The sequence below is a fragment of the Lutra lutra genome, chromosome 10, assembly GCF_902655055.1.
Source record: "Lutra lutra chromosome 10, mLutLut1.2, whole genome shotgun sequence".
NCBI classification, from domain to species: Eukaryota; Metazoa; Chordata; class Mammalia; order Carnivora; family Mustelidae; genus Lutra; species Lutra lutra.
The window spans coordinates 75,560,608-75,585,733 of NC_062287.1; the positions used below are offsets into that span (position 1 = coordinate 75,560,608).

Genomic DNA, 25,126 nt, shown 5'->3' on the forward strand with positions numbered 1-25,126 from the left:
GATTGTTTTTATAGTTCTTCCCCATTCCTTTTTTCTATTTGGCTCTTCTCTCTTGTTTTCCTGGCTTTCTTTAATGGTATACTTAGATTCTTTTCTCTTCATTTTTTGCATATCTATTACTAGTTTTTTATTTATTACCATTAGGATTATTTATTATATCTTAGGCATATAGCAGTCTGCATTAAGTTGATGGTCACTTAAGTTTAAACCCATTCTTTATGCCTTCCCCCCTCCCATGTTTTAGGTATATGGTGTCATACTTTACCTCTTTTTATTTTGTGAATCCTTCGAGTGATTTTTATAGATATACTTAATTTTACTGCTTTTTAAAATTTCTACCTTTCTTACTCTTACTTATGATCTTTCCTTTCCACACAAGGAATTCCCCTTTAACATTTCTTATAGGCCTGGTTTAGTGGTCATGAATTCCTTTAACTTTTTTCTGTCTGTGAAACTCTTTATCTTTCCTTATTTTCTGAATGATAGCCTTACTGGACAGAATATGCTTGGTTGCAGGTTTGTTTTGTTTGTTTGTTTGTCTGTCTGTTTTTCCTTTCAGCTAGTAAAGTTTCCTTCTGGCTTGTAAAGTTTCTACTAAAAAATCTGTTTTATGGCCTTAAGGGTTTCCTTTGTACCCACTCTTTGCTTTGCTTTTGCTGCTTTTAAAATTCTCTTTATCATTACTTTTTGCCCTTTTAATGACTATGTGTCTTGGTGTGCCCCTCCTTTGGTTGATTTGTTGGGGGCTCTCTGTGTCTCCTGGATTTGGATTTCTATTTCCTTCCCCGGAATCAGGATATTTTCATCTGTTACTTCTTCAAAGGAATTTTCTGCCCACCTCTCTCTCTTTTCTCCTTCTGAGATCCCTAGAATGCAAGTGTTATAATACTCGATGGTGTCGCTAAGTTCCCTTTGTCTATTTTTATTTATTACTATTTTTTTTCTTTCTCCTGTTTAGCTTGACTGGTTTCCTTTAGACTGTCCTCTGGGTTGCTGATTCATTCTTCTGCTTCCTCTAGTCTATTGATTCTGTCTAACATATTTTTAATTTCAGTTGAGTTCTTCATCTTTGGTTCTTTTTCATGTTTTCTGTCTCTTTGTTTAGGATCTCACTGAGGTCTTCCCCTCTTTTTCAGGTCCAGTAAATACCTTTATGACCACTACTTTAAATTCTTTATCAGGCATACTATTCATCTCCATTCTTTTAGGTTTCTTACTGTGGTTTTGTCCTGCTCTTTCATTTGGAACATACTCCTCTCTCTTTGTCTAACTCTGTCTCCATCTCTATGCCTTAGAAAAGTCAGCTACATCTCTTGTCTTGAAGGTAATGGCCTTATGAAGAAGAGATCCTGTAATCTCCTGCAGTGCAGTGTTCCTTGTTCACCAGAATCTGGCACTTCAGGGATGTCTCTTGGAGTGTTATATGCACCCTCCTGTTGTGGCTGAGCCACATTTGCCTTCAGTCCAGCCATCCACAATGTCTCTCTTTGCCTTTCATGAGCAGTGCTTGGTCTCAGTGTTGTTAGTGGGCCAGTCTGGGCCCGTTTTGAGCTTGAGTTGATGCAGTCCAGCTGTTTGCCAGAGATGCAGTAGCATTGAACTGCAGGGCACATTCCCTGTATTCTCCCCTTAGAAGCTCTCTTTGGTGTGCTCATTGTTTTGCTGGGGTTGCAGTTGGAGTGGTTTATGTGGTTATTTTGCCATCTCCCTGGGGCAAAAGTCACTTTGCAGGGATGCTGACCCTTGTCAGGGTTGCTTGCACACTGTCAGGCTTGTGGCACTGCTTTAGATGTGCTCTAGTCAAAGGTATATGGAAGTGGGCAAGTCCCTAGGAGAATGTGGGGGCTAGGCACATGGTGTTAGCCAGGTTTGCATATGTATGCTATGGGTAGAAACCTAGAGTCACTTTAGAAAACTCCTGGGGTGCCTGGGTGGTTCAGTCAGAAAAGCACCTGCTTTTGACTCAGGTCATGATCCCAGGGTCCTGGGATTGAGTCCCGTGTCAGGATCCCTACTTCTACCTCTGCCCCTCCCTTCAATCATGTTTTTTCTCTCTCTCTCTCAGATGAAATCTAGAAAGAAAGAAAAGAAAGAAAGAAAGAAAGAAAGAAAGAAAGAAAGAAAGAAAGAAAGGAAAAAAGAAAAGAAAAAGAAGGAAGGATAAAAGAAAGGGAGAGAGAGAAAGAGAGAGAGGGAAGGAAAGCAGAAAGGCAGGCAGGCTGGTGAGGGCAGGGTGTCTTTTGCTGGCAAGTTCCATACTTGTCCACTGCAGGAGGGCATTTGCAGCTGTCCTGGAAAACTGCTGCTGAGGCCAGCCTGACTGAAGGATGTAGATCTGCAGAAGTGTGTGGAGGCAAGGTACACTGTTAGCAAGCTAGGTGGAGAGTGTTGGTGCTGCCGTGGTTCCCACAGGTGTTCATTTATCTAGGCTGGGGTGCAGGGAAGGGTCATGGTACCTGTCCACACTTTTTTTTTTTTTTTTCTTCTTGGAGAACTCTCCCAAGCATCTCAGTTCCTCCAGTATAGGCTCTGAGATAAGTAAATAAACCCAGGCATTTTTCAAACTGTTGCTTCTGTGCTGTATCTCAGTGGAACTTTTTGTTGTGCTGTCTCTTTAAGGGTAGGGACTTTTCTTTTACCCTCTTTTTACCCTTTTCTTTTACACTCTCTGCTCTCCTAGAGCCAAGACAGCTGATTTTTAAAGTTCCATGTGTCAAGCCCTGCTGACTGTAAGAACTTGTGAAATTTGGCCCCTCTGGTTTTCAAAGCCAAGTGTTATGTGAGGTGCCTGGTGTGAGGGTGTGTTCCTTTCCTCTCTCCACCCTCTCCATGTTCCTCCTTCCCAAGGACAGTCCTGTGAGTCTGTTTAGCTCCTGAACTTGTCTCCATCCTTCCTCTTCTCTTTGATGTGGCTTCTACTTTACTTTTAGCTGCAAAGAGTCTGTTCTGCCAATCTTCAAGTTGTTTTCTGGGTTATTTACACTGATGTGAGTGTTACCTAGTTGTATCTTTGGGATGAGGTGAGTTTAGGATCTGTATACTCTGCCATCTTCCCTGGAAGCCGATATACAATTAAGGTAAATACTGCTGTGGTTGGATTTGAGTTTACCATTTTGCAGTTTCTTTTCTATTTGTCTCTTAACCTTTTTATTTTTCTTATTTATGATTTTTTGGATTTTAGATTTTTTTCTTCTTACTTTTTTCATTATTTTTAGTGGTTTTCTAGGAATCTTCTAAGCATCTTTAATTTATCCATCTACTTTGAGTTACTAATGTACTAGATCAGTATAGTTCCATTTTTCACAAACTACTTAGAATTAATGTTTTAATACTTCAGTATAGTTTTTTTTTAACCACTCACCTGTTCCTTTTGCTCTTGTCATTTGTTACATTTATATACATGATGGATTCTATAATAATGTTATTACCTTTTATTTGTATTTGTCATTTGTATTTTAAAGAGAAAAAAGGAAAATCAATTTTTTAAAACATTTTCACATCAATTTATCATTGGTAACATGATTCCACTAGATCTGAGATATCATCTGGTTTCTTTCTCCTTCAGCCCTGAGAACTTCCTTCATTATTTCTTATAGTGCTGGTCAGCTTGCTGTGATTCATTGTTTTGGTTTATTTGAAAATATCTTCTTGTTACTTATTTTAAAGAAGTTGTTTTACTGCATATAGAATTTTGGATATACAACCGTTTACACTTAGTGTGATTATTGATATGGGTAAAGTCTTTCATCTTGCTATTTGTTTTCCATTTGTCCCATCTGTTCTTTGTTCTCTTTCTACTTTTTAATGTATTTTTTCTTCAGTGAGTAATTTTTAGGAGTCTATTTTGTCTCTGTTGTTTCCTTATTACTTATAAATCTTTTGTTATTTACTGGTGGCTTTTGTGTTTATAGTTTACATCTTTAAATTATTACAAATGGCTAACTTCAAGAGATATTATACTACCATAAGTATAATATAAGAAACTTACAGTAGTATACTTCCATTTCTTTCCTTGTTAGCCTTCTTGTTATTGTTGTCATACATTTAATTTCAGGTTTTAAACCCCAGAATATAGTGTTTTTGCATAAATAGCCAAAATTCTTTAAAGAGGTTTAAATCATAAGAAATTAAGTTAAAATAAAAAATCTTAAATAAAAATAAAATTTTAAGAAAAAATAATAAAGGAGAAAATAATTTTCTTTCTTTCCAGTATCCTTCATTCTTTTATGTATGTTCATATTTTTATTTGTTACTATTTTCCTTCTGCCATAAGAATTCCCTTTAACATTTTATGTAGTGCAAAAAGGCAGGTGATGAGTCCTTTCAGCTTTTATCAGTCTGAAAGTTTATTTTACCTCATTTTTGAAATTTATTTTTGCCAGGTATAGAATCCTAAGTTGAGAGGCCTTTTTTTTTTTTTTTTTTTTTTCTTTTATTGCCTTAACACTGTTACTTTGTTTTTTTCCCCTGGCATTATTTTACTAAAGAAATCTGCTGACTTGCTTATCTTTGCTTGTCTTCATGTAACATGTCTTGTTTTCTCTGTTGCTTTTACTATTTATTTATTTATTTATTTTTATTTTACTTTATCACTGTTTGGGAAAAGTTTTATTATGGTGTAACTTCGTGTTTTTTTTCTCCATGTCTCTTGCACTTGGGGCTCACTGAGCTTCTTGGATCTGTTTCCTTATAGTTTTGAATACATTTGAGATATTTTCCCCTGTTTTCCTGCTCCTTGTTCAAGGATTCCAATTACACATATATTAGGCCCCTTATTTCCCCACATAGCTCATTGAGTCCCTTTTATTTTCTTTTTCCTTTATATTCATTTTGGGTAGTTTCTATTTCTGTGTCTTGAAGTTCACTGATTTTTTCTTCTGTAACATCTCATCTGTTCAAAGCCCCATCCAGTTTATTTTTCACCTTATTGTAACTATTAACTCTAATAGCTTGATTTGGAGTTATGTGTTTGTATGTGTATGTTATATATATATGTGTATATATATATATAGATATATATATATATAATTTATAATATAGAGCATGTGTGTGCATATAAATACAGAAACACACATATTCTTCATTTCTCTCCTTAGTTTTTTAAACATATATATACATGTTCTGTCTTCTAATTCTAACATCTGTTTGAGGTTTGTGTTAGCATCAAATGATTTATTTTCCTCTTCATTTTGAGTTAGATTTTCCTGTTTCCAATCATGCCAGTAATTTTTGATTGGGTGCCAGTCAATATTGATTTGATCTTATTGAATGCTGGATATTTTTATATTCCTATAAATATCTCTAAGCCTTTTTTCTTAGACAGTTAAGATACATATACATAATTATATCCTTTTAGATCTTGCTTTTAAGATTATTGTTGGGGCCAGAGCAATGTTTAATAAAGGACTAATTATTCTGCACTCTCAAAGCAAGATCATACTCTATCTTGTATTATCCAATGAATTAGAATGTCCAGTCCAGCTTGTGGAAGCATGCATTCTTTTCTCCTTGTGTGAGCACCAGGTACTTTTTCTCTTATCCTTTCTGGTTGTCTTTTTCCAGCTTTGGGTATTTTCATCATTCTTATTTTCTGATCAGTACTCTACTAAATACTTGGATATGACACCCTGTAGAATCCCATCTTTGTTAAAATAAAAGTCTGTTCAGTTTTCAACACTGTAGGTTTTCATTTCAGTCCTTGGATACATTTATTTATTTATTTATTTTAAGTTCGGTGTACTAAATCCAACAATCTGGGTAAGATTAGAGTTGGTTTATTTATTTTTTTAAAGATTTTATTTATTTGACAGAGAGAGAGATCACCAGTAGGCAGAGAGGCAGGCAGGGGGGTGGGAAGCAGGTTCCTCACTGAGCAGAGATCCCAATGTGATGCCGGACTTGATCCCAGGACACTGGGATCATGACCTGAGTCAAAGGCAGAGGCTTAACCCACTGAGCCACCCAGGCATCCCTAGAGTTGGTTTCTATTATCTGCTTCTTCTCTTTGACATGGGTCACATTTTCTTATTTCTTTAGGTGTATAATTTTTTCTCGTGTATTGCATATTAAGTTCCTTCTTAGTAGAAGTCTAATTTTTCCTCTGAGGAGTGTTTATTTTCATTATAGAAGGCAGTTGAATCGGTTAGACTTGGACTCCAAACTCTGCCTTCTCTGTGATATCATTGGCTGAAATCTTCACTCAAGTATTTATATAGCACCAGGAAATCTTTTCCTAACAATGAGTTAAGTTAGTTGTAGGCCTGAAATGGTGCTTAGCCGTGGGTGATGATAAAAGAGCAGCTTTGTGTGAGGATACCATGAGAAGTCAACAATCTGTAGTCCAGAAAAGGGTTCTCACCAGAACTCAACCATACTGGTACCCTGACCTTGGGACTTCAGCTGAGAACTGTGAGAAATAAATTTCTGTTGTTGATTAGTGAGAGAGAGAGAGAAAGGGAGAGACAGGGGCTGCTTCTTCCTTTAAAGTATGCAGGAGCTATATGGTATAATGGCTAATAGTATGTATTTTTGTATCAAATAGACATTGGTTTAAATTACCACTCTGAAGCTTTCCAGATGCTTTACTATGAGCATATTATTTAAACATCTAAGCCTCCATTTTCTATAAAATTAAGGTTGCTCTAATTATGTCAGAGCTATTCAGAGGATCAAATGAAGTAGTGAATATAAAGCGTTTGTCAGAGTGACTGAGACAGAAAATTATTAACAGGTAGACGTTTAACCATTCTGTTTGGTAGGGGGAGAAACTATAGCAAGAAACAGAATATTCCAAAATAGAATAGATGTAAGAGTTAAATAGGGAGGTTAAACTTTTAAAGATTTAGGAATTCCGAGAAAAGGAAGTGGACTTCTTTGTTTAATTAATGTTTGTGCTTGGATTTTAATTTTTTAAAAAATCACTTTCAAGGTGGGAAGCATGAGGTAAAATTGCATCTAGAATATGTAGATTCTAAGACTACCAGGCCAGAGTGTGCAAAGGTTTATTACTGAAGAACTCTAAGAAATAAAAGCAAATTGGTAGGTAAAGCGAGGTCAGATTATTTATGTTTTGAATGCCTGGCGGGAGGTTTTTACAGTAATGATCGCTTGTAATTACTAGAGGAATGGGATATAATAAAATCACAGAATCATAGGAATTTCAGACTGGAAATGCAAATGATCTTGTTCAATTTTTTTTAAACCCATGTTCATATGCAGTGAAATTTTATAGATGTACGGTACAGAAATGTATAGCTGCTCAGTGATCCCTCAAGGTGAGTCTATCTAGAGATTCAACTATTCTGCTTAAGAAAACCATCATGGAAACCTAGTGCTATCTACAGTTCTTGAAAAACCTTGACCAGTTTAATCTTTGCTTATCATAAAAATTAAAGAATTAATGTATTGAGTTAGAAAATGACTTACCTAAGCTCAAGTATTGAATGACTGTTATTTTAATTAAGTTTTGCTGAGTCATTAGTTTTGGGAACATTAGCCTAATATTTCTATAGACATTAGAAAGGATAGGGACTGAAATACCCTCTAGGAGACACTGTAATTATTCAGGTCTGAAAAAATAAGAAACTTGAGCCTGGAGATGGCAACAGAGCTAGAGAGTGGATACAAAGCAGATTTCCAAACCATATCAAAGGGAGAATTTCCAGTGCAGCCTCCATCCTTTCCTCCATCTTTCGCATATCCAACAAGTATTCATTTTTGTACATATTAATTTCCAGGTCCAGCTCTGTCTTCATGTTACCCATGTTACGTTTTTGGGAAGGGGAGGAGACAGAAGACAAATAAGATATCCATGTAAAAGTCAAAGTAGTTAGGTGGTGATAAGTGCAAAGGAGAAAAGCTAGCAAGAGAAAAGCTAGAGACTATTTGAGCTGGGGCAAGTAAGCATGGTTGTCATTTTAGATACAGTGGTCAAGAAGGGGCTTGCTGAGAAGATGGATATTTGAGTGAAGACTTGAAGGTTGAGAGATTAAGAAGTGGTGCTCTCTGAGAGAACACTGTAGGGAGAAGGCACAGCATATATGAACAACACGCAAAGGCAAAAGCATGCCTGGGCTGACTGAGGAATCGCTAGGAAGTCAGCGTACTTGTCCTGGATTAGTGAAAGGAACAGTGTTTGATGAATTCAGAGAGATAAGAGCAGGCAGTCTTTTAGTTACAGTTACAGATCCTGTAACTTTGTAAGCCATTATGAGAACTTTGACCTTTTATTCATGGATGGTGAGGAGTGAGCTAGGAAGGTGTGTTGGGGAGCAAAAGGAGTTTGAAATACAGAAAGACACATGTTGTGAAATGCTTTGGGCATTGAGTTTGAAGAGAGGTTAGCTAATCTGCCGGTAATAATAAATGTGTATATGAACTTGCGTTAGAGGCCAGTTTGGCGATGGGGACCAGAGAGCCTCGGGACTAGAGAGAAAAGTTTGAGTGTGAATAGATTGGCTCTTTATGGAAGAATTTGGGAATGACTTGGTTAGCCAAAAAAGAAGGACATCAGAGATAAAATTGGAAGCATTCAACCAGGAAGAGACTGATTCTCTTGTGCCAAGTCAGTAAAGAAGATTTATAGAAGGCACAGAGCCATATCACCAATGCCATTGACACCATTATTAATAGCCAGCACCTTTGAGTTTAATGGACTGAAACTAGTGGGTAATCAGAATTTACAAAGAAGAAACAGTAAGAGTGATGTCATTATATATTTTGTGCAGCTGTTGTTTGACTTCCAAAGTGTCTTCATATCTTATTGTAGCTTTGTTTGTGACACACACAAAACATTCATTTTTTAATTTGACTAATGAAGAAACTGAAGTTGCTTAAAACTTACAGCAAGCATTCAGTTGGTCAGTAGCAGATGAAGGCCTAAGCCTAAAACCCAGTTCTCCCATCTTCTGGGGTATTAAACCTAGAAGTGTTAAACAAAGAGATTGTGCTATAATACAGTCCTTTCATTTTGCATATGAGAATTGAGGCCTGGAGACTTGGACTGTCTTGGCATGGACACATAACTCCTCTGTGGCCAAACAGGGATTAGAAATTCGAGAATGTTAATTATCGCAGGCCTAACGAGTGCCTGCCTAGCTCTGTAGAGTAGCCTTACATTGGTCCCATTCAATCCTTAAAGCAACATTATGAGCTGGGCAAAACCATCTTCATTTAAGAACCAAGGGAACTAAAGCTGAAAACAGATAAATGATTTGCTCAGAGTCCCACGACTGGTATTAACAGAGCCAAGATTCCAGCAAGTATATCTGACTACAAAGCTTTGTCTCATTCCAATGCAAAAGTTCTCCCACCTCTTTAGAGGTCTCTAATCTGTGATTGGTGCTAAGGTGTTTTTCTCGTGTGCTTGCTTTTATTTTTAGAGATCATGTCTTCATAACTTCTGACCTCTGCATTATTTCCCCTTCATATGGAAAGGGGTCTATCAAAACAATAAGGAAATTTTGGCTGCAGCAGTAAAGCAGCCTACAATGGTGAGGTTGCTGAATAAGACAGGAACGTACTTCTGCTCATATAAACAATCCGTGATAGTATCAGGTCTGTGGAAGGGCTCCACTCTCTGTAGTCATGCAGACACTACCATTTTTTTTTTATTAAGATTTTATTTATTTATTTGACAGAGAGAGATCACAAGTAGGCAGAGAGGCAGTCAGGGGTGTGGTGAAGCAGGCTCCCTGCTGAGCAGAGAACTCGATGTGGGGCTTGATCCCAAGACCCTGAGATCACAACCTGGGCTGAAGGCAGAGGCTTTAACCCACTGAGCCACCCAGGTGCCCCCAGGCACTACCATTTTTAAGATGTGGTTTTCAGGGGTGCCTAGGTGACTCAGTGGGTTAAGCCTCTGCCTTTGACTCTGGTCATGATCTCAGGGTCCTGGGTTCGAGCCCTGTGTCAGGCTCTCTGCTCGGCAGGGAGCCTGCTTGCCCCTTTCTCTCTGCCTGCCATATTTTTGGTATTTTATGTTACTGATTCCACTTAAATTCATGTGACTTCCGGGGGAGAGAACCCATGTTGTGTGTGTTATGACTCATGTTATGTGGTGTGTATTATAGACTCATAGATTCTATTCCTCAGTGTTTTACAATGTGACAATTATCTCAAAACCCACAGGAGTATTATTAAAGATCCAGACATCACCTCTGTGTCCTAACCATCCTAACCAGCTTCTTTTTTTTTTTTTAAGATTTTATTTATTTATTTGACAGACAGTGATCACAAGTAGGCACAGAGGCAGGCAGAGAGAGAGAGAGAGAGAGGAGGAAGCAGGCTCCCTGCTGAGTGGAGAGCCCGATGCAAGACTTGATTGCAGGACTCTGGGATCATGACCTGAGCAGAAGGCAGAGGCTTTAACCCACTGAGCCACCCAGGCACCCCTGTCCAGTTTCTTGATTACAAGTTAATACTAATTTTTTGTTTTCTGTTTTTACTTTTTTAAAATTTTTAATTCTTTTCCAATTTTTACTGACATTCTAATTAACATATAGTGGAATATTGGTTTCAGGAGTAGAATTTAATGTTTCATCAATTACGTATAACACCCAGGGCTCATAGTAACAAGTGCCCTCCTTAATGCCCATCATCCATTTAGCCCATCCCCCACCACCTCCCTCCATCAACCCTCAGTTTGTTCTCTCTCGTTAAGAGTCTCTTATGGTTTGCTTCCTCTCTCTCTCTTTTTTTTCCCTTCCTATATGCTCATCTGTTTTGTTTCTTAAATTCCATATATGAGTGAAATCATATGGTATTTCTCTTTCTTTGGCATAATTTGCTTAGCATAACACACTCTAACTTCATCTACTATTTTTTTTTTTTAGCAGTATATAGAGTTAAAAGTTAACATTCTGTACAACAGGAGAAATATAACAGATTTTGCTTATGAGTCTTTTGTTCATTAATCCTGTAAAGTTTGATTTTATTTTCCCAACATCTGCCGATGAGAAAATAAAGATATAGAAAAATCTGTACAATACATTAGTGTGTTGGTGAGCAGGAATTTGAATCATGTTTGTCTCCAAAGTCCATGTTCTGTTAACCATGGTTACTTTTTTACATTCCAGTTTGCCCTGATAGACTCTAAGTGCCTGGAGTGCATGGACATTTTCTTTTCACCTCTGTATCACACAGTGTGATACAGTGTTTCCTATATGTATGTTCAAAAACCTTTTGTCAAGTGAATGAAAGTATCAAAGTTTTTCCCATGACTCAATCGCCTCACTTTACAAATCCTTAGAAAAGATAAAATCTGGGGCACCTGGGCAGCTCAGTTGGTTAAGAGTCTGACTCTTGATTTCAGTTTAGGTCATGATCTCAGATTGTGAGATCAAGACCCATGTCAGGCTCTGCACTGGATGTAGAGCCTGCTTGAGATCCCCCCACCCCCCACTGCTCATGCATGCTATCTCTGTTTCTCTAAACAAAACAAAACAAAAATGTAAAATCCAACTGCTTCTTGAACCTCTACTTCCCTGTGAACTTTAATCCATTAGTATGATATGCAATACTATATCCTTGACAGTAAGCTTTAAGATAAACTATTAATTTCACAAATTTCCAAAGAGCACATCTGAGACAGAAGAGATCAGGTAAAGGAAGAGATTCATCTAACTCCAGAAATAAGAATTTTGCAAGAATCTAAGGATTTGTTTGCAAATGGCTTTTAATACTAATATCATTGTACATTCCAAATAGGATTAAATGTGTTCCTTAGGACTCATCCTATGGAAAACCCTTTGGTAGTTACCTGGTTTTCATTGTGATAAAAAAATATCTCAAGGTACAGGTAGGATTGTTCATTGAAGTAGGTAGAGCTATGTGTCTTTTTGTTGCTTATTCCGCCTTAAAAATCTCTGACAGTTAGACCTGGAAACAAAGTATTAAATAGAAACTACATGTTGTCTTTTCAAGGTAAATAACATAAAAAAGTTAAGCTAACCCCATTTTATTTAGCTTTGGGAATTGATATTGTATCTTTGTGATTTGCAAACAGTAGGAAATCTTGTCGTACTTTGAATCTCTATTTCAACACTTTTTCATTATTCCTTTCATTCAATCCATTGTCAATTATTTTTACATTCATTTTTACACACTTTTATTGTATGCCTTCATATTACTTGATACTCACTATCACTAGAAATATAAATCTAAGATGATGTCTCTGTTCTTGGGGAAATTTGGATTTGAGTGATGGACATAAAAGGGGCATTACTATGATAGAGGAAGACATGTGCTTAAATAGATGGGGGCATATACACTGAGCCATTATGGGAGGGAGGACCTGTGAGTCTGGAGGAGTTGGAGAAAGTGATACTGACTGGAGTTTAAAGGATGCTTGTATATACCTCCTCCCCTTTGTCATGAGCACTTGTATTTCAAGGAATCATATCTTTGCTTCTGCATCTGCCACAGCACAAATATCCTCTTGAGCATGTCATGTTTTCAGCTTAGCAGTTATTATAGAATTGAATAAATGTTACATATTTGTGCAAATCATTCTTCATTTGTCAATAAGATGATTTGATAGAGTAGTGACAGATACAAGTTCTAGCAAGTTCTGAACTTGGTTTTGCCATTTTGTTTCCTGTGTGACCTAGGCTATAAGGTGAGTTTTTAGTAGCAGACACGTGACACTGAGGATATAGAAATAAAAGCGGTTCCGCTTTTAAGAATCCCCCATCAGGCGCCTGGGTGGCTCAGTGGGTTCGGCCTCTGCCTTCGGCTCAGGTCATGATCCCAGGGTCCTGGGATCAAGCCTCATATCGGGCTCCCTGCTCTGGGGGAGGCTGCTTCTCCCTCTGCCACTCCCCCTGCTTGTTTCCTATCTCCCTGTCTCTCTCTCTGTCAAAAAAAAAAAAAAAATCCCCCATCATAGGGACGCCTGGGTGGCTCAGTCAGTTAAACATCGGCCTTCAGCTCAGGTCATGATCTCAGGGTTCTGGGATCAAGTCCCACATCTGGCTCCTTGTTGAGCCAGGAGTCTGCTTCTCCCTCATCCTGCTTGTGCTCTTTCTCAAAACAAAGAAACAAAAAAGGGGCCTGAATAACTCGGTTAAGCATCCAACTCTTGATTTCAGCTCAGGTCATGATCTGAGGGTTGTGAGATCGAGTCCCATGTTAGGCTCCGTGCTGAGTAGGGAGTCTGCTTGAGGATCGTCTCTCCCTCTATCCTTTCCCTGTATCCCGTCCCCCCAGGTTGCTCTCTCTCTTCATGTCTTCAGGTCTGTGCTGGATTAAACTGAGATTTAAGCAAAATCCTAGGACTTTTTCTAGGAAGGAAAAATGATACATAATTTTTGTTCATTTCCTTTGAAATGAGTAACCCATTGTGTGATGCAGCCAAGCTTTTGGTTTACAAAGTGACCTCTATACATGCAGGACAGGGAGAGGCAGAAGAAGGAAGCAAACCACTGCAGATTAGTAGATAGCAAGCATAAACACAAAGGAATTTAACTTAAAAGGCTTGTCTTGAGCAATTGCAAGATAAGTAGATCTCTTCACCCATCTGCCAGAATCTCAAAAGTTTATACAGAGGCCTTCACTGTGTTCAATTATGTATACTGTTCAGATGGTCCCAACAACACATTGCTCTCTCAAGGCTGTGTCCTTGAAAACAGCTCTCTCTGTGGGAACAGTGGGCAGAATGTATATTGCAAGGATAGGGGAGGGGCTGCGGAGCCTCTGATTTCTTGGGTCCAGCTCTCTGGTCACCCAGCAGTAATGTCCTCTCAATGACCTTCCCAACACAGGCTCACTGTGATTCATGAGAATTCATTGAGAAAGTGTTGGATTCCATTGTGAATTGCAGAGACCCTATTCCCAAGGCATCTGTCTTGTTTGTTTGCCTGTGGCAAGTGTGACTGGGAGAAACAAATCTCTGAGGACCAACGTAGCCATTACCGATTTACAATTTTTAAAGTCCCCAAAATGTCACTGTAAGGCCTTTAAGTGTTACCTGTATTTGGGTTTGTGGTGGTTGCTTTTAATACTGCTGTGACTATGTAGAAGAAATGGCCAGTTTTATGAATGCAATGAAAATGTGAGCACCTCTCACATGTAGTCTGGTTGCATATAAAGTGGAAATTTTGACTTCAGTTGTAGACGTTATAGAACAAATGTGCAGCCTTGTTATCAGGTGCTGGTATGTGGGGAGTCCTGGTTATTCCCAGTGAATTGCCAGAACCTGCTATGCACAGTGCATCTCCCAGGCAAGGGACATTTCCACTACTTTTCTCATTTTCATTGCAAGCCAGGGAGGGATTCCCTGATGTATCTGGGGCCAGTTGTAGACATATAACTGTCTGGTTGTCTTTGCTCTCACAGTTCCCCATGCTGCACAGATAACTTCTGTCCTGCTGAATCACAAAAGACTTTAATAGTCTCTTTTATTATTATCCCCATTTGGGGAATAAAAATATATGTGAATTGAAAAGATTTTTGCACATGATTCACCACTCCTGCTTCTCCTAGAAATTGAACATTGAATTGAGGGATAGAGGAAGTATTTAAAAGATATTCAGATAATTTATCCTCCAAACTGGTATGGTTTTGAAAAGGAAATGGACAGCAGATGTAAGCCTAGGACTTGTGATTATTTTGGTTATCTGAGAAGGTTTTGTTGTGTATTCCCTGATTCCTCAAAATACTAACTGTGGTTGGATGGTTGTTACCTGAATACTGTCAGAAGTCTAGAAGTGACAGGATGTGTGGGTATCATGACCACCTTTCTGGGGGCTTTGGAAATCAGTGTCTTAGATAGAATCTGTTGCTTCTCCATTGCAGAGAGTGGTCTTTCAGCCTTACATGAAGAAGCTATCTTTGAAAATCAGTCTTCACATTACACCTGTTTCTTTTGGTGACCTGTATTTAAAAATAGTGAACTGGGGCACCTGGGTGGCTCAGTGGGTTAAAGCCTCTGCCTTCAGCTCAGGTCATGATCCCAGGGTTCTGGGATCGAGCCCCACATAGGGCTCTTTGCTCTGTGGGGAGCCTGCTTCCTCCTCTCCCTCTCTGCCTGTCTCTCTGCCTACTTGTGATCTCTGTCTGTCAAATAAATAAATAAAATCTTTGAAAAAAAATACTGAACTGACTCAATAAGCTAGGGCCAGCTCTTTTGATCTGTGAGACATAGCCTCAAGTTACCTCTGTATTTCAGTTTTTAAAAATTTAAATGATTTAAGGTGTGTCTCACAAAATATCACGTCTGTAAAATTTTAAAAGTTATAATATATCTTTAAAATTCATATTCTGGGGATTTATAATACATGTATAAACAACCTGACTACAGTAGCTGAAGGTGGCCCTGGCTCCTGTGGGCTTATTACATTTAAAAACCTGAGATATGGTTGGAGTCTGTGGAGAGAGCTGAATAAGAGGACACTAAGCTCACCTTGTCCCATGGATACAGCCAAATAATACCCACATCAGCATAAATAAACCCCCAAATGACCCGAGGACTGGCAGAACAAACATAACAACCAAAGATAGAGACTAGGCCACATAGAAGAAGGCAGAAAGCATGCAGACACAGTTTGAGAGAAAAATGGACCTTAGATGGAGCCTGGGTCTTTGAGAAGGATGAAAAAAACACTGTCACACCGGGGAACCTATATGGAGGACACTTGGCTTTGAGAGTGAGAGAGGCTGAATTTCGTGTGTTCTTAGGTCAAGCAGGACTTAAAGCCTGGAATTTTAAAAATCAGCAGGCTCCACTTTAGGATAGCCCATAAGGCTTTAGCAAGCTAAGTCCCCACCCTTAAAAAGATAGCACAACAGTCAGCAGAGTGCAGCATAGAAGTAGCAATGGGGCACACTGATGGGAGAGTGATTTACTTGTCTCAGAGCCTGTTCCAAAGAGGCAAGGATCACAGGGAGACCCCTCCAGGAAAAAAGGAGCTGGCACATGCTGTTTCTCTCCCTTGCCCTTCAGCATAAACACAGGACCATGTGCAGGAACCAGGATGGCACCACAACACTCTTTCCAACTCACTATCCAACATGTTTACCCCAAGACCTGCCCCCAACACTTGGGCAGATCTGCCCTTTCCACTGAAGCTTTCCTCAGCCCCAGCACTGAAGCAACCAGAAGACCAGTAGCAAGCCTCACTGGTACCCCAGGTACACCAGGAGATGCTGCTCCTGACCAGCATCTTTTGCAGGGCTTCATTTCTGGTGGCAGTGGTGCCAGGTTGCTTTTCACAAGCAAACCAGTGCATACCTTGTTAAAATATCCCACCAAGCCAGGGACTAAACACTGCCCATGAAAGGAAAAAAGAGCCTCCATGGACAACTGGACTATAGGAAAAATAGGCTAGGACTACAGCAAGGCACACACAACACACATAAGAGATACCCAAGAAGCACCAAATCTTGAGGAACAAGGTACACTGCACTGAAGGCACCAAAGGACCTCTTCTTCGTAAGTCCATTCCTTCCAAGACAAGATGTAGCTGCCTTCCCAAACACAGAGAAACAGATACAGAGAGTTAGACAAAATGAGAAGACAGAGGAATATATCCCAAATAAAATAATAGGACCAAACCACAGCAAGAGACCTAAGTGAAACAGAGATAAGTAATAAGAAATATGCCTGATAGAGAATTTAAAAATAATGATCATAAAGATACTCTTGGACTTGAGAAAAGTATGAAGGATGTCAGTTAGACATTTAACAAAGAGATTAAAAAGAAAAAAGAACCAATCAGAGATGAAGAACACAATGAATGAAATTCGGTAGTACACTTGATGGAATAAATAAACTAATGGAATCAGAAGAATGAATTAATGATCTGGAAGACAGAGAAATGGAAAGTAATCAAGCTGAACAAATGAGAGGGAAAAAATTACACAAACTGAGAATAGCCTTAGGGAACTCAGTGACTCCATCAAATGAAATAACTTTTGTACTACAGGGATCCCAGAAGAAGAAGAGAAAGAAAGGGGGGGCAGAAAATTTACTTGAAGGAATAATAGCTGAAAACTTCCCAAATCTGGGGAAGGAAACAGATATCCATATCCAGGAGGCACAGAGATCCCCCCCCCAAAAAAAAAAATCAGCACAAAGAGGTCCCCAGCAAGACAGAATAATTAAAATGACAAAAAATAGGGGCGCCTGGGTGGCTCAGTGGGTTAAGCCTCTGCCTTCGGCTCAGGTCATGGTCCCAGGGTCCTGGGATCGAGCCCCGCATCGGGCTCTCTGCTCAGCAGTGAGCCTGCTTCCCCCTCTCTCTGCCTGCCTCTCTGCCTACTTGTGATTTCTCTCTCTCTCTCTCTGTCAAATAAATAAATAAAATCTTTAAAAAATAATAAAGAAGATAAAATGACAAAAAAATAGAGATAAGGAAAAAAATTTAAAAGCAGCAAGAGAAAAGAAAAGAGTTAGATACAAGGAAAATCCCATAAGGCTTTCAGCTGAATTTTCAGAGAAACTTTGAAGACCAAAAGGGAGTGGCATAATATATTCAAAGTTCTAAAAGGTAAAATCTGCAGCCAAGAATACTCTGTCCAGCAAGGCTATCAATCAGAATAGAAGGAGAGAGAAAGAGTTTCTGAGACATATAAAAATTAAAGAAGACACCTGCAGACTGAAAGTTAGGAGATGGAGAAACATTTATCATACAAATGGATGTCAAAAGAAAGCAGAGATAGTGGTACTTCTATCAGACAAAGTAGACTTTAAAACAAAGACTGTAACAAGTGACAAAGGACAGTGTATAATAATAAAAGGGACAATCTGACAAGAAGATAAACAATGCAAATATTTAAACACCCAACATGGGAGCATCCAAATACATAAATCAGCTAATAACAAACATAAAGGAAGTAATCGACAGGAGTGCAATAATAGTAGTGGACTTTAACACCCCACCGACATTGATGGACAGATCATCCAAACAGAAAACCAACAAGTAACGAGTGGCTTTGAATGGCAACACTGGAACAGATGGATTTAACAGATACATTCAGAACATTCCATCCTCAAACACTAGAATGCACATTCTTTTAAAGAGCACATGGAGTAGATCATATAATCTGCAATAATCACACAATAGATCACAGGATAGATCTCTTTTAATGTCACAAAACAAGTCTCAACAAATTCAAAAAGATCGAAGTCATACCATGCATCTTTTCTGACCACACTGTTATGAAACTAGAATTCAAGCGTAAGAAAAAATCTGGAAAGAGCACAACATGGAGATTAAACAGTAAGCTTCTGAACAGTGAATGGGCCAACCAGAAAATAAAAGAAGAAATTAACAAATACACAGAAACAAATGATAACATAATGTTCCAGAATCTTCGAGATGCAGCAAAGGCAGTCCTGAGAGGGAAGTTTATAATAATACCTCAAGAAGCAAGAAAAATCAGAAATAAAAAAATCTAACTTTGAACTTAAAAGAGCTAGAAAAAAAGAAACGAAACCTAAAACTATCAGAAGAAAAGAAATAAAGATTAGAGCAGAAATAAACAAAAAAGAAACTAAAAAACAATATAACAAATCAATGAAACTAGGAGCTGGTTTTTTGAAAGGTTCAACAAAATTGATAAACCTCTAGCCAGATTCATCCAGAGAGAGAAAGAGAGAGGACCCACTCAGCATAATCTCTTCCAGTCCTGTCCATATTGATACAAAAGTTGAATATTCATCCTTTCTGATGGAGGCATAATATTCAATTGTATATATGGACCACATCTTCTTTATCCACTCCTCTGTTGAAGGGCATCTTGGCTCTTTCTACAGTTTGACGACTGCGGCCATTCCTTCTATGAACATTGGGGTACAGACGACCCTTCTTTCACTACATCTGTATCTTATGGTTTCACTTACTTGTGGAGCATAAGGAATAACATGGAGGACATTGGGAGGAGAGGAGAAGTGAGTTCGGGGAAATCAAGTTGAGGGTTTTGGAGGGGAGGAAGGTGGAGGTTGGTTGAGCCTGGTGGTGGGTATTAAGGAGGGCACGTATTGCATGGAGCACTGGGTATGGTGCATGAACAATGAACCTTGGAACACTGAAAAAAATTTAAATTAAAAAATAATAATAATAATAAAAAAAGAGAGAGGACCCAGATAAATAAAATCACAATGAAAAGGAGAAATACCAACCCACTCCACAGATATATAAACAATTGTAAAAGAATATTATGGAAAATTATATTCCAACAAATTGGACAACCTAGAAGAAATGTATAAATTCCTAGAAATGTATAATGTAACAAAACAAAACCAGGAAGAAATAGAAAATTTGAACAGACCAAATACCAGCAAAGAAATTGAATCAGTAATTTTAAAAACTGCCAACAAACAAAAGTGTAGGACCAGATGGTTAAACGGGTGAATTCTACCAAGCATTTAAAGATGAGTTAATACCTATTCTTCTCAAATGATTCCAACAAATAGAAGAGGAAGAAAGCTGTCAAATCCATTCTGTGAGTCCAGTATCACCCTGATATGAAAACCAGATAAAGTCACAACAAAATATGAGAACTATAGGCCAATATCACTGATGAATAGAGATGCAAAAAATCTCAACAAAATACTAGCAAACCAAATCTAACAATACATTAAAAATAAATCATTCACCACGATCAAGTGAGATTTATTCCTGGAATACAAGAGTGGTTCAACATTTGCAAATCAGTGTGATACATCATATCAATAAGAGGATAACTACATAATCGTTTCAATAGTTGTAAAAAAGAAAAAAAGCATTTGACAAAGTACAATACCCATGATACAAACCCTCAACAAAGTAGGTTTAGAGGGAACATACCTCAGTGGAATAAAGGCCTTATATGAAAAACCCACAGCAAACATCATACTCAGTGGGACATACTGAGAGCCTTTCCCCTAAGGTGAGGATCAAGAAAAGGATTTCCACTATCACCACTTTTATTCAATATGGTACTGTAAATCCCAGTGACAGCAATGAGACAACAAAAAGAAATAAAAGGCCTCACATTAGTGAGGAAGAGGTAAAACTTTAATTGCTGATGACCTCATTCTATTATGTGGAAAACCTGAAAGACTTCATGACAAAACTACTAGAACTGATGATGAATTCACTAAAGTTGCAGGGTACAAAATTAGTGTGTGCAAATCTGTTGCATCCCTATATACTAATAATGAAACAGCAGAAAGTAAAATGAGGAAACAATCCCATTTACAGTTCTACCCAAAATAATAAATTATCTAGGGATAAACTTGTCCAGTTTATCTATAACTATATAACACTGACTATAACACTAACTATAAAACACTGATGAAAGAATGTGAAGATGACACAAACAAATGGAAAGGTATTTCATGCTCATGGATTGGAAGAATAAATATTGTTAAAAATGTCTATACTACATAAAACAATCTATAGATTTAAAGCAATCCCTGCCAAAGTATTCAATAGCATTTTTCACAGAACTGGAACAAACAATCCTAACATTTGTAAGGAACCACAAAAGACCACAAATAGCCAAATCAATGTTTAAAAAGAAAAACCGGTACTTGGGTGGCATAGTCAGTTAAGCGTCTGACTCTTGATTTCAGCTCAGGTCATGATCTCAGGGTCGTGAAATGGAGCCCCTTGCTGGGTTCCACACTCAGTGCATAGTCTGCTTGAGTTTTTCTCTCCCTCTCCCTCTGCTCCTCCTCTCCATGCACTCTGTCTCTAAAACAAATGTGTTTATAAAAAGAGAAAATCAAAACTGGAGCTATCACAATTCCAGACTTTGAGTTATATTACAAAACTGAAGTACTCAAAAAAGCATGGTAGTGGCATAAAAACAGACACATAGATCAATGGAACAGAAGAGAAAACCCAGAAATAAACCCACAATTATATGGTCAATCAATTTTTGACAAAGGAGGAAAGAATATATAATGGAAATCTCTCTTCAACAAATGTTGCTGGGAAAACTGGACAGCTACATGGAAAAGAATGAACCCAGACAACTTTCTCACACCATACACAAAAATAAACTCAAAATGGATTAAGGACCTAAATGTGAAACTTGAAGCTATAAAAATCTTAGAAATGAACAGAGGCAGTAATGTCTCTGACATTGGCCATAGCAACATTTTTCTAGATGTGTCTCCTGAGACAAGGGGATTAAAAGCAAAAATAAGGGGTGCCTGGGTGGCTCAGTGGGTTAAGCCTCTGCCTTTGGCTCAGGTCATGATCCCAGGGTCCTGGGATCGAGCCCCGCATCGGGCTCTCTGCTCAGTGGGGAGCCTGCTTCCCTCTCTCTCTCTCTGCCTGCCTCTCTGCCTACTTGTGATCTCTGTCTGTTAAATAAATAAATAAAATCTTTAAAAATAATAAATAAAAGCAAAAATATTGTGATTACTTCAAAATAAAAGTTTCTGCACAGTGAAGGAAACAATCAACAAAATTAAAAGGCAACCTATGGAATGGGAGAAGATAACTGCAAATGACATGTCCAGTAAAGAGTTAGTATCTACTATATAAGAAAGAAATGAATCAAGGGTGCCTGGGTGGCTCAGTGGGTTAAACATCTGCCTCAGCTCAGGTCATGGTTCCAGAGTCCTACAGTCGAGCCCCACATCATGCTCCCTGCTCAGTGGGGAGTCTGCTTCTCCCTCTCCTCTGTTGCTCCCCCTGCTTGTGTTTTTCTCTCACTCTCTGTCAAATAAATAAATAAAATCTAAAAAAAACAAAAACCTGATACAACTCAACACCCCAAAAACAAATAATCTAATTAAAAAATGGGCAGAAGACACGAACAGACATTTCTCCAAAGAAGATACACATATGATAAATGAAAGACAGACTCATGCTGAGATGCTCACATCACTCATCATCAGGGAAATGCAAATCAAAACCACAATGAAATATCACCTCACACCAGTCAGAGTGGCTAAAATTGACAACACAAGAAATGTGTTGGCGAGGATGTGGAGACAAAGGAACCCTAATGCAGTGTGGTGGGAATGCAAAGTGGTGCAGCCACTGGGAAGACACCATGGAGATTCCTCAAAAAGTTAGAGATAGAACTACCCTCTGATCCAGTCATCACCCTACTGTGTATTTACTCCCAAAATACAAAAGCACTAATCTGAAGGGATACATATACCCTGTGTTTATTGCAGCATTATCTACCATAGTCAAATGTTGGAAATAGCCCAAGTATACATTGATGGATGAGTGAACAAAGAAGATGTGGTGTATATATATAATGAAATATTATTCAGCCATAAAAGAACTAAATCTTGCTATATGCAATGACATGGAGCTAGAGAATATAATGCTAAGCAAAATAAGTCAGTCAGAGAAAGACAAATACCATATGATCTCACTCATGTGGAATTTAAGAAGCATAACAAATGAGCAAGTAAAAAAAGAGATAAACCAAGAAACAGATTCTTAACTATAGAAAATAAACTGATGGTTATTAGTAGGGTTGTGGGGGGTTGGGTTAAACAGGTGATAGGGATTAAATAGTATACTTATCCTGATGAGCACATAGTCATGTATAGAATTGTTGAATCACTCAGTTGTACATATGAAACTAATATAATGTTGTATGTTAACTGTACTGGAATTAAAATTAAAACTTTAAAAAAATAAAGAATTAATAAGAAAAAGTAAGGGATGCTCTGTGTCAAAGAATTATATGGGCTGAATGATAATAAGTCATAAAGGAAGAAATCGCAGTGACATACCACCTTACATCAGTTAGAAGGTCTAAAATTAACAAGACAGGGAAGAACAAATGTTGGTGAGGATGTGGAGAAAGTGGACCCCTCTTACACTGTTGGTGGGAATGCAGCCTGGTACAGTCACTCTGGAAAACAGTATGGAGGTTCCTTGAGACCTTAAGCTCTTAAAAATAGAGCTACCCTATGACCCAGCAATTGTAACACTAGGTATTTACCCCAAAGATACAGATGTAGTGAAAAGAAGGGGCACTTATACCCCAATGTTCATAGCAGCAATGTCCACAACAGCCAAGCTGTGGAAGGAGCCAAGATGCCCTTCAACAGATGAATGGATAAAGAAGATGTGGTCCATATATACAATGGAATATTACTCAGCCATCAGAAAGGATGAATACCCACCATTTGCATCAACATAGGTGGAACTGGAAGGGATTATGCTAAGTGCAGTAAGTCAAGCAGAGGAGGACAATTATCATATGGTTTCACTCCTATGTGGAACATAAGGAATAGCACGGAAGATGATAGAGGAAGGAAGGGAAATCTGAATGGGAAGAAATCAGAGAGGGAGACAAACCATGAGAGAGTCTGGACTCTGGGAAAACAACTGAGGGTTAAGAAGGGAGGGAGGGTAAAGGGAATGGCTAACCAAGTGATGGGTATTAAGGAGAGCATGTGATATGATGCACCCTGGGTATTATATGCAACGAATGAATTGTTGAACACTACATCAAAAACTAATGATGTACTATATGTTGTCTAATTGAACATAAGAAAAAAATTATAAGGAAGAAGATGGCAGTTGGCAGAAAAGAAAAAGAAGCAGGAACAAGAAAAAGGAAAGGGAAAAAAAAGCTGGATTTGCCCAGTATAAAGAGCTACACTTTTTCTCTCCTTACTTGGCTGGAATGCCACAAGCCGAGACTGACAGGTTACAAACTACATTCACAGCCGTGTGCTCACCTTAGGACGTGTCAAGGTAATAGAACAACTGGTAGTTGATTGCCCCTGAGCCAATGCCTACAGCAGGGCACTGCTGAGAAAGACTCCAAAATGTGTTTTATTCATTATGTGTTATATCCCAATATTAATTAGATTTCTATTTGTAGAAGACTGGCATAGTTCAGCTATTTCCAGGAGACCTAGTAAAAGATTTCTAGCCAACAATGGTTGTATTCCAAGAAACAATTACATGGAGAGATTCTACAAGAATGAGCTGACCTTGGCATAACAACTGACAGCTTGTCTTTCTGCAGTGGTGTCAGCTCCAGCTCAGAGGCAAGCCTTTGGGCTAGAGAATCTGTACGTGATCTAGGCCTTTGCTTATGTTAAGTCAGATCTTAGAGCAAACAAAGCCCAGTATATGTCCTTTCATCAGGAACGACTGAAGAAGGTATTAAGGAGGGCATGTGTTGTGATGAGCACTGGGTGTTATATGCAACTAATGAATCACTGAACATTGCATCAGAAACTATGAGGTACTATAAGCTGGCTAACAACATAATAATAAAAAAAAATAAAGGAAGGACTGAAGAGTGAGGATCTCTGATTGACTATCATAAACCAAGTCCTTAAGCTTTGAAAGAATTAGAACAGTAGTTCTCCACATATGCTCCCCAAAATAGTCTCACAGGACTAATCCATCCCTCGGCCAAATAAATTTGGGAAACAGTGCATATTATTTTTCTCCTCCCTAAGTTTTGCAGGAGTTATGAATATGATAAGTCTCTTTGATAGGACAGTATAAAAAAATCAGTTCAACACTATTAAACCCAGAGTTCTCTGAGCTTATTTTTTTATAGATTTTTCAAAGAACAGCAAATAATATCTAGAATTACTCTTTTGGAAACAGTGAATCTGCCATATATACTCAATACCAAAAGTGTGCCAAACATCCTCAGTTTACTTTTTGGTTATGCAGAAGCCAACAACATTTGTAGGTAGGATGCCTTCATGACCATCAGCTCTCATTTACTATTCAGTATATGAGAACCCATCCCTGGCTTTCCGTTTGTTAGGATTCTGGAAAAAAATAGGATTTGGTTCTTCCTGTAACTTTCATTTTAGGTAACTAACCACTTTTAACTGATCTGTTGACATGAGCATGTTTTAGGTGTTTACTGAAAGGTTAGTGTCAAAAGAAATTAATGTCCTGGTGGGCTTGTGTTTTTCTCTGAGACAGATATTGATGAATGCACAGAGGGAATCATTGAGTGCCACAACCATTCCCGCTGCGTCAACCTGCCAGGGTGGTACCACTGTGAGTGCAGAAGCGGTTTCCATGACGATGGGACCTATTCACTGTCTGGGGAGTCCTGTGTTGGTAAGCAGCTTTTAGCCGTGCCCTCCGTCCTTCTGGCCCTTTGCAGGAGGGGGAGTCTGCTTTGGTACTCTCTTCAGCTCCCAGTGTTAAGATATGACCCCTCACTGGCTAAACAC

General features: G+C 38.5%; 1 protein-coding gene across 1 annotated transcript in view; it reads left to right on the top strand.

Moving 5' to 3' along the window:
- Nucleotides 1-25,126, top strand: part of NELL1 (neural EGFL like 1) — an 845,189-nt gene that overhangs the window by 776,658 nt on the left and 43,405 nt on the right. The window contains 1 exon segment of the mRNA XM_047693683.1: nucleotides 24,870-25,010. Within this exon segment, the coding sequence (XP_047549639.1) occupies nucleotides 24,870-25,010 (141 nt within the window).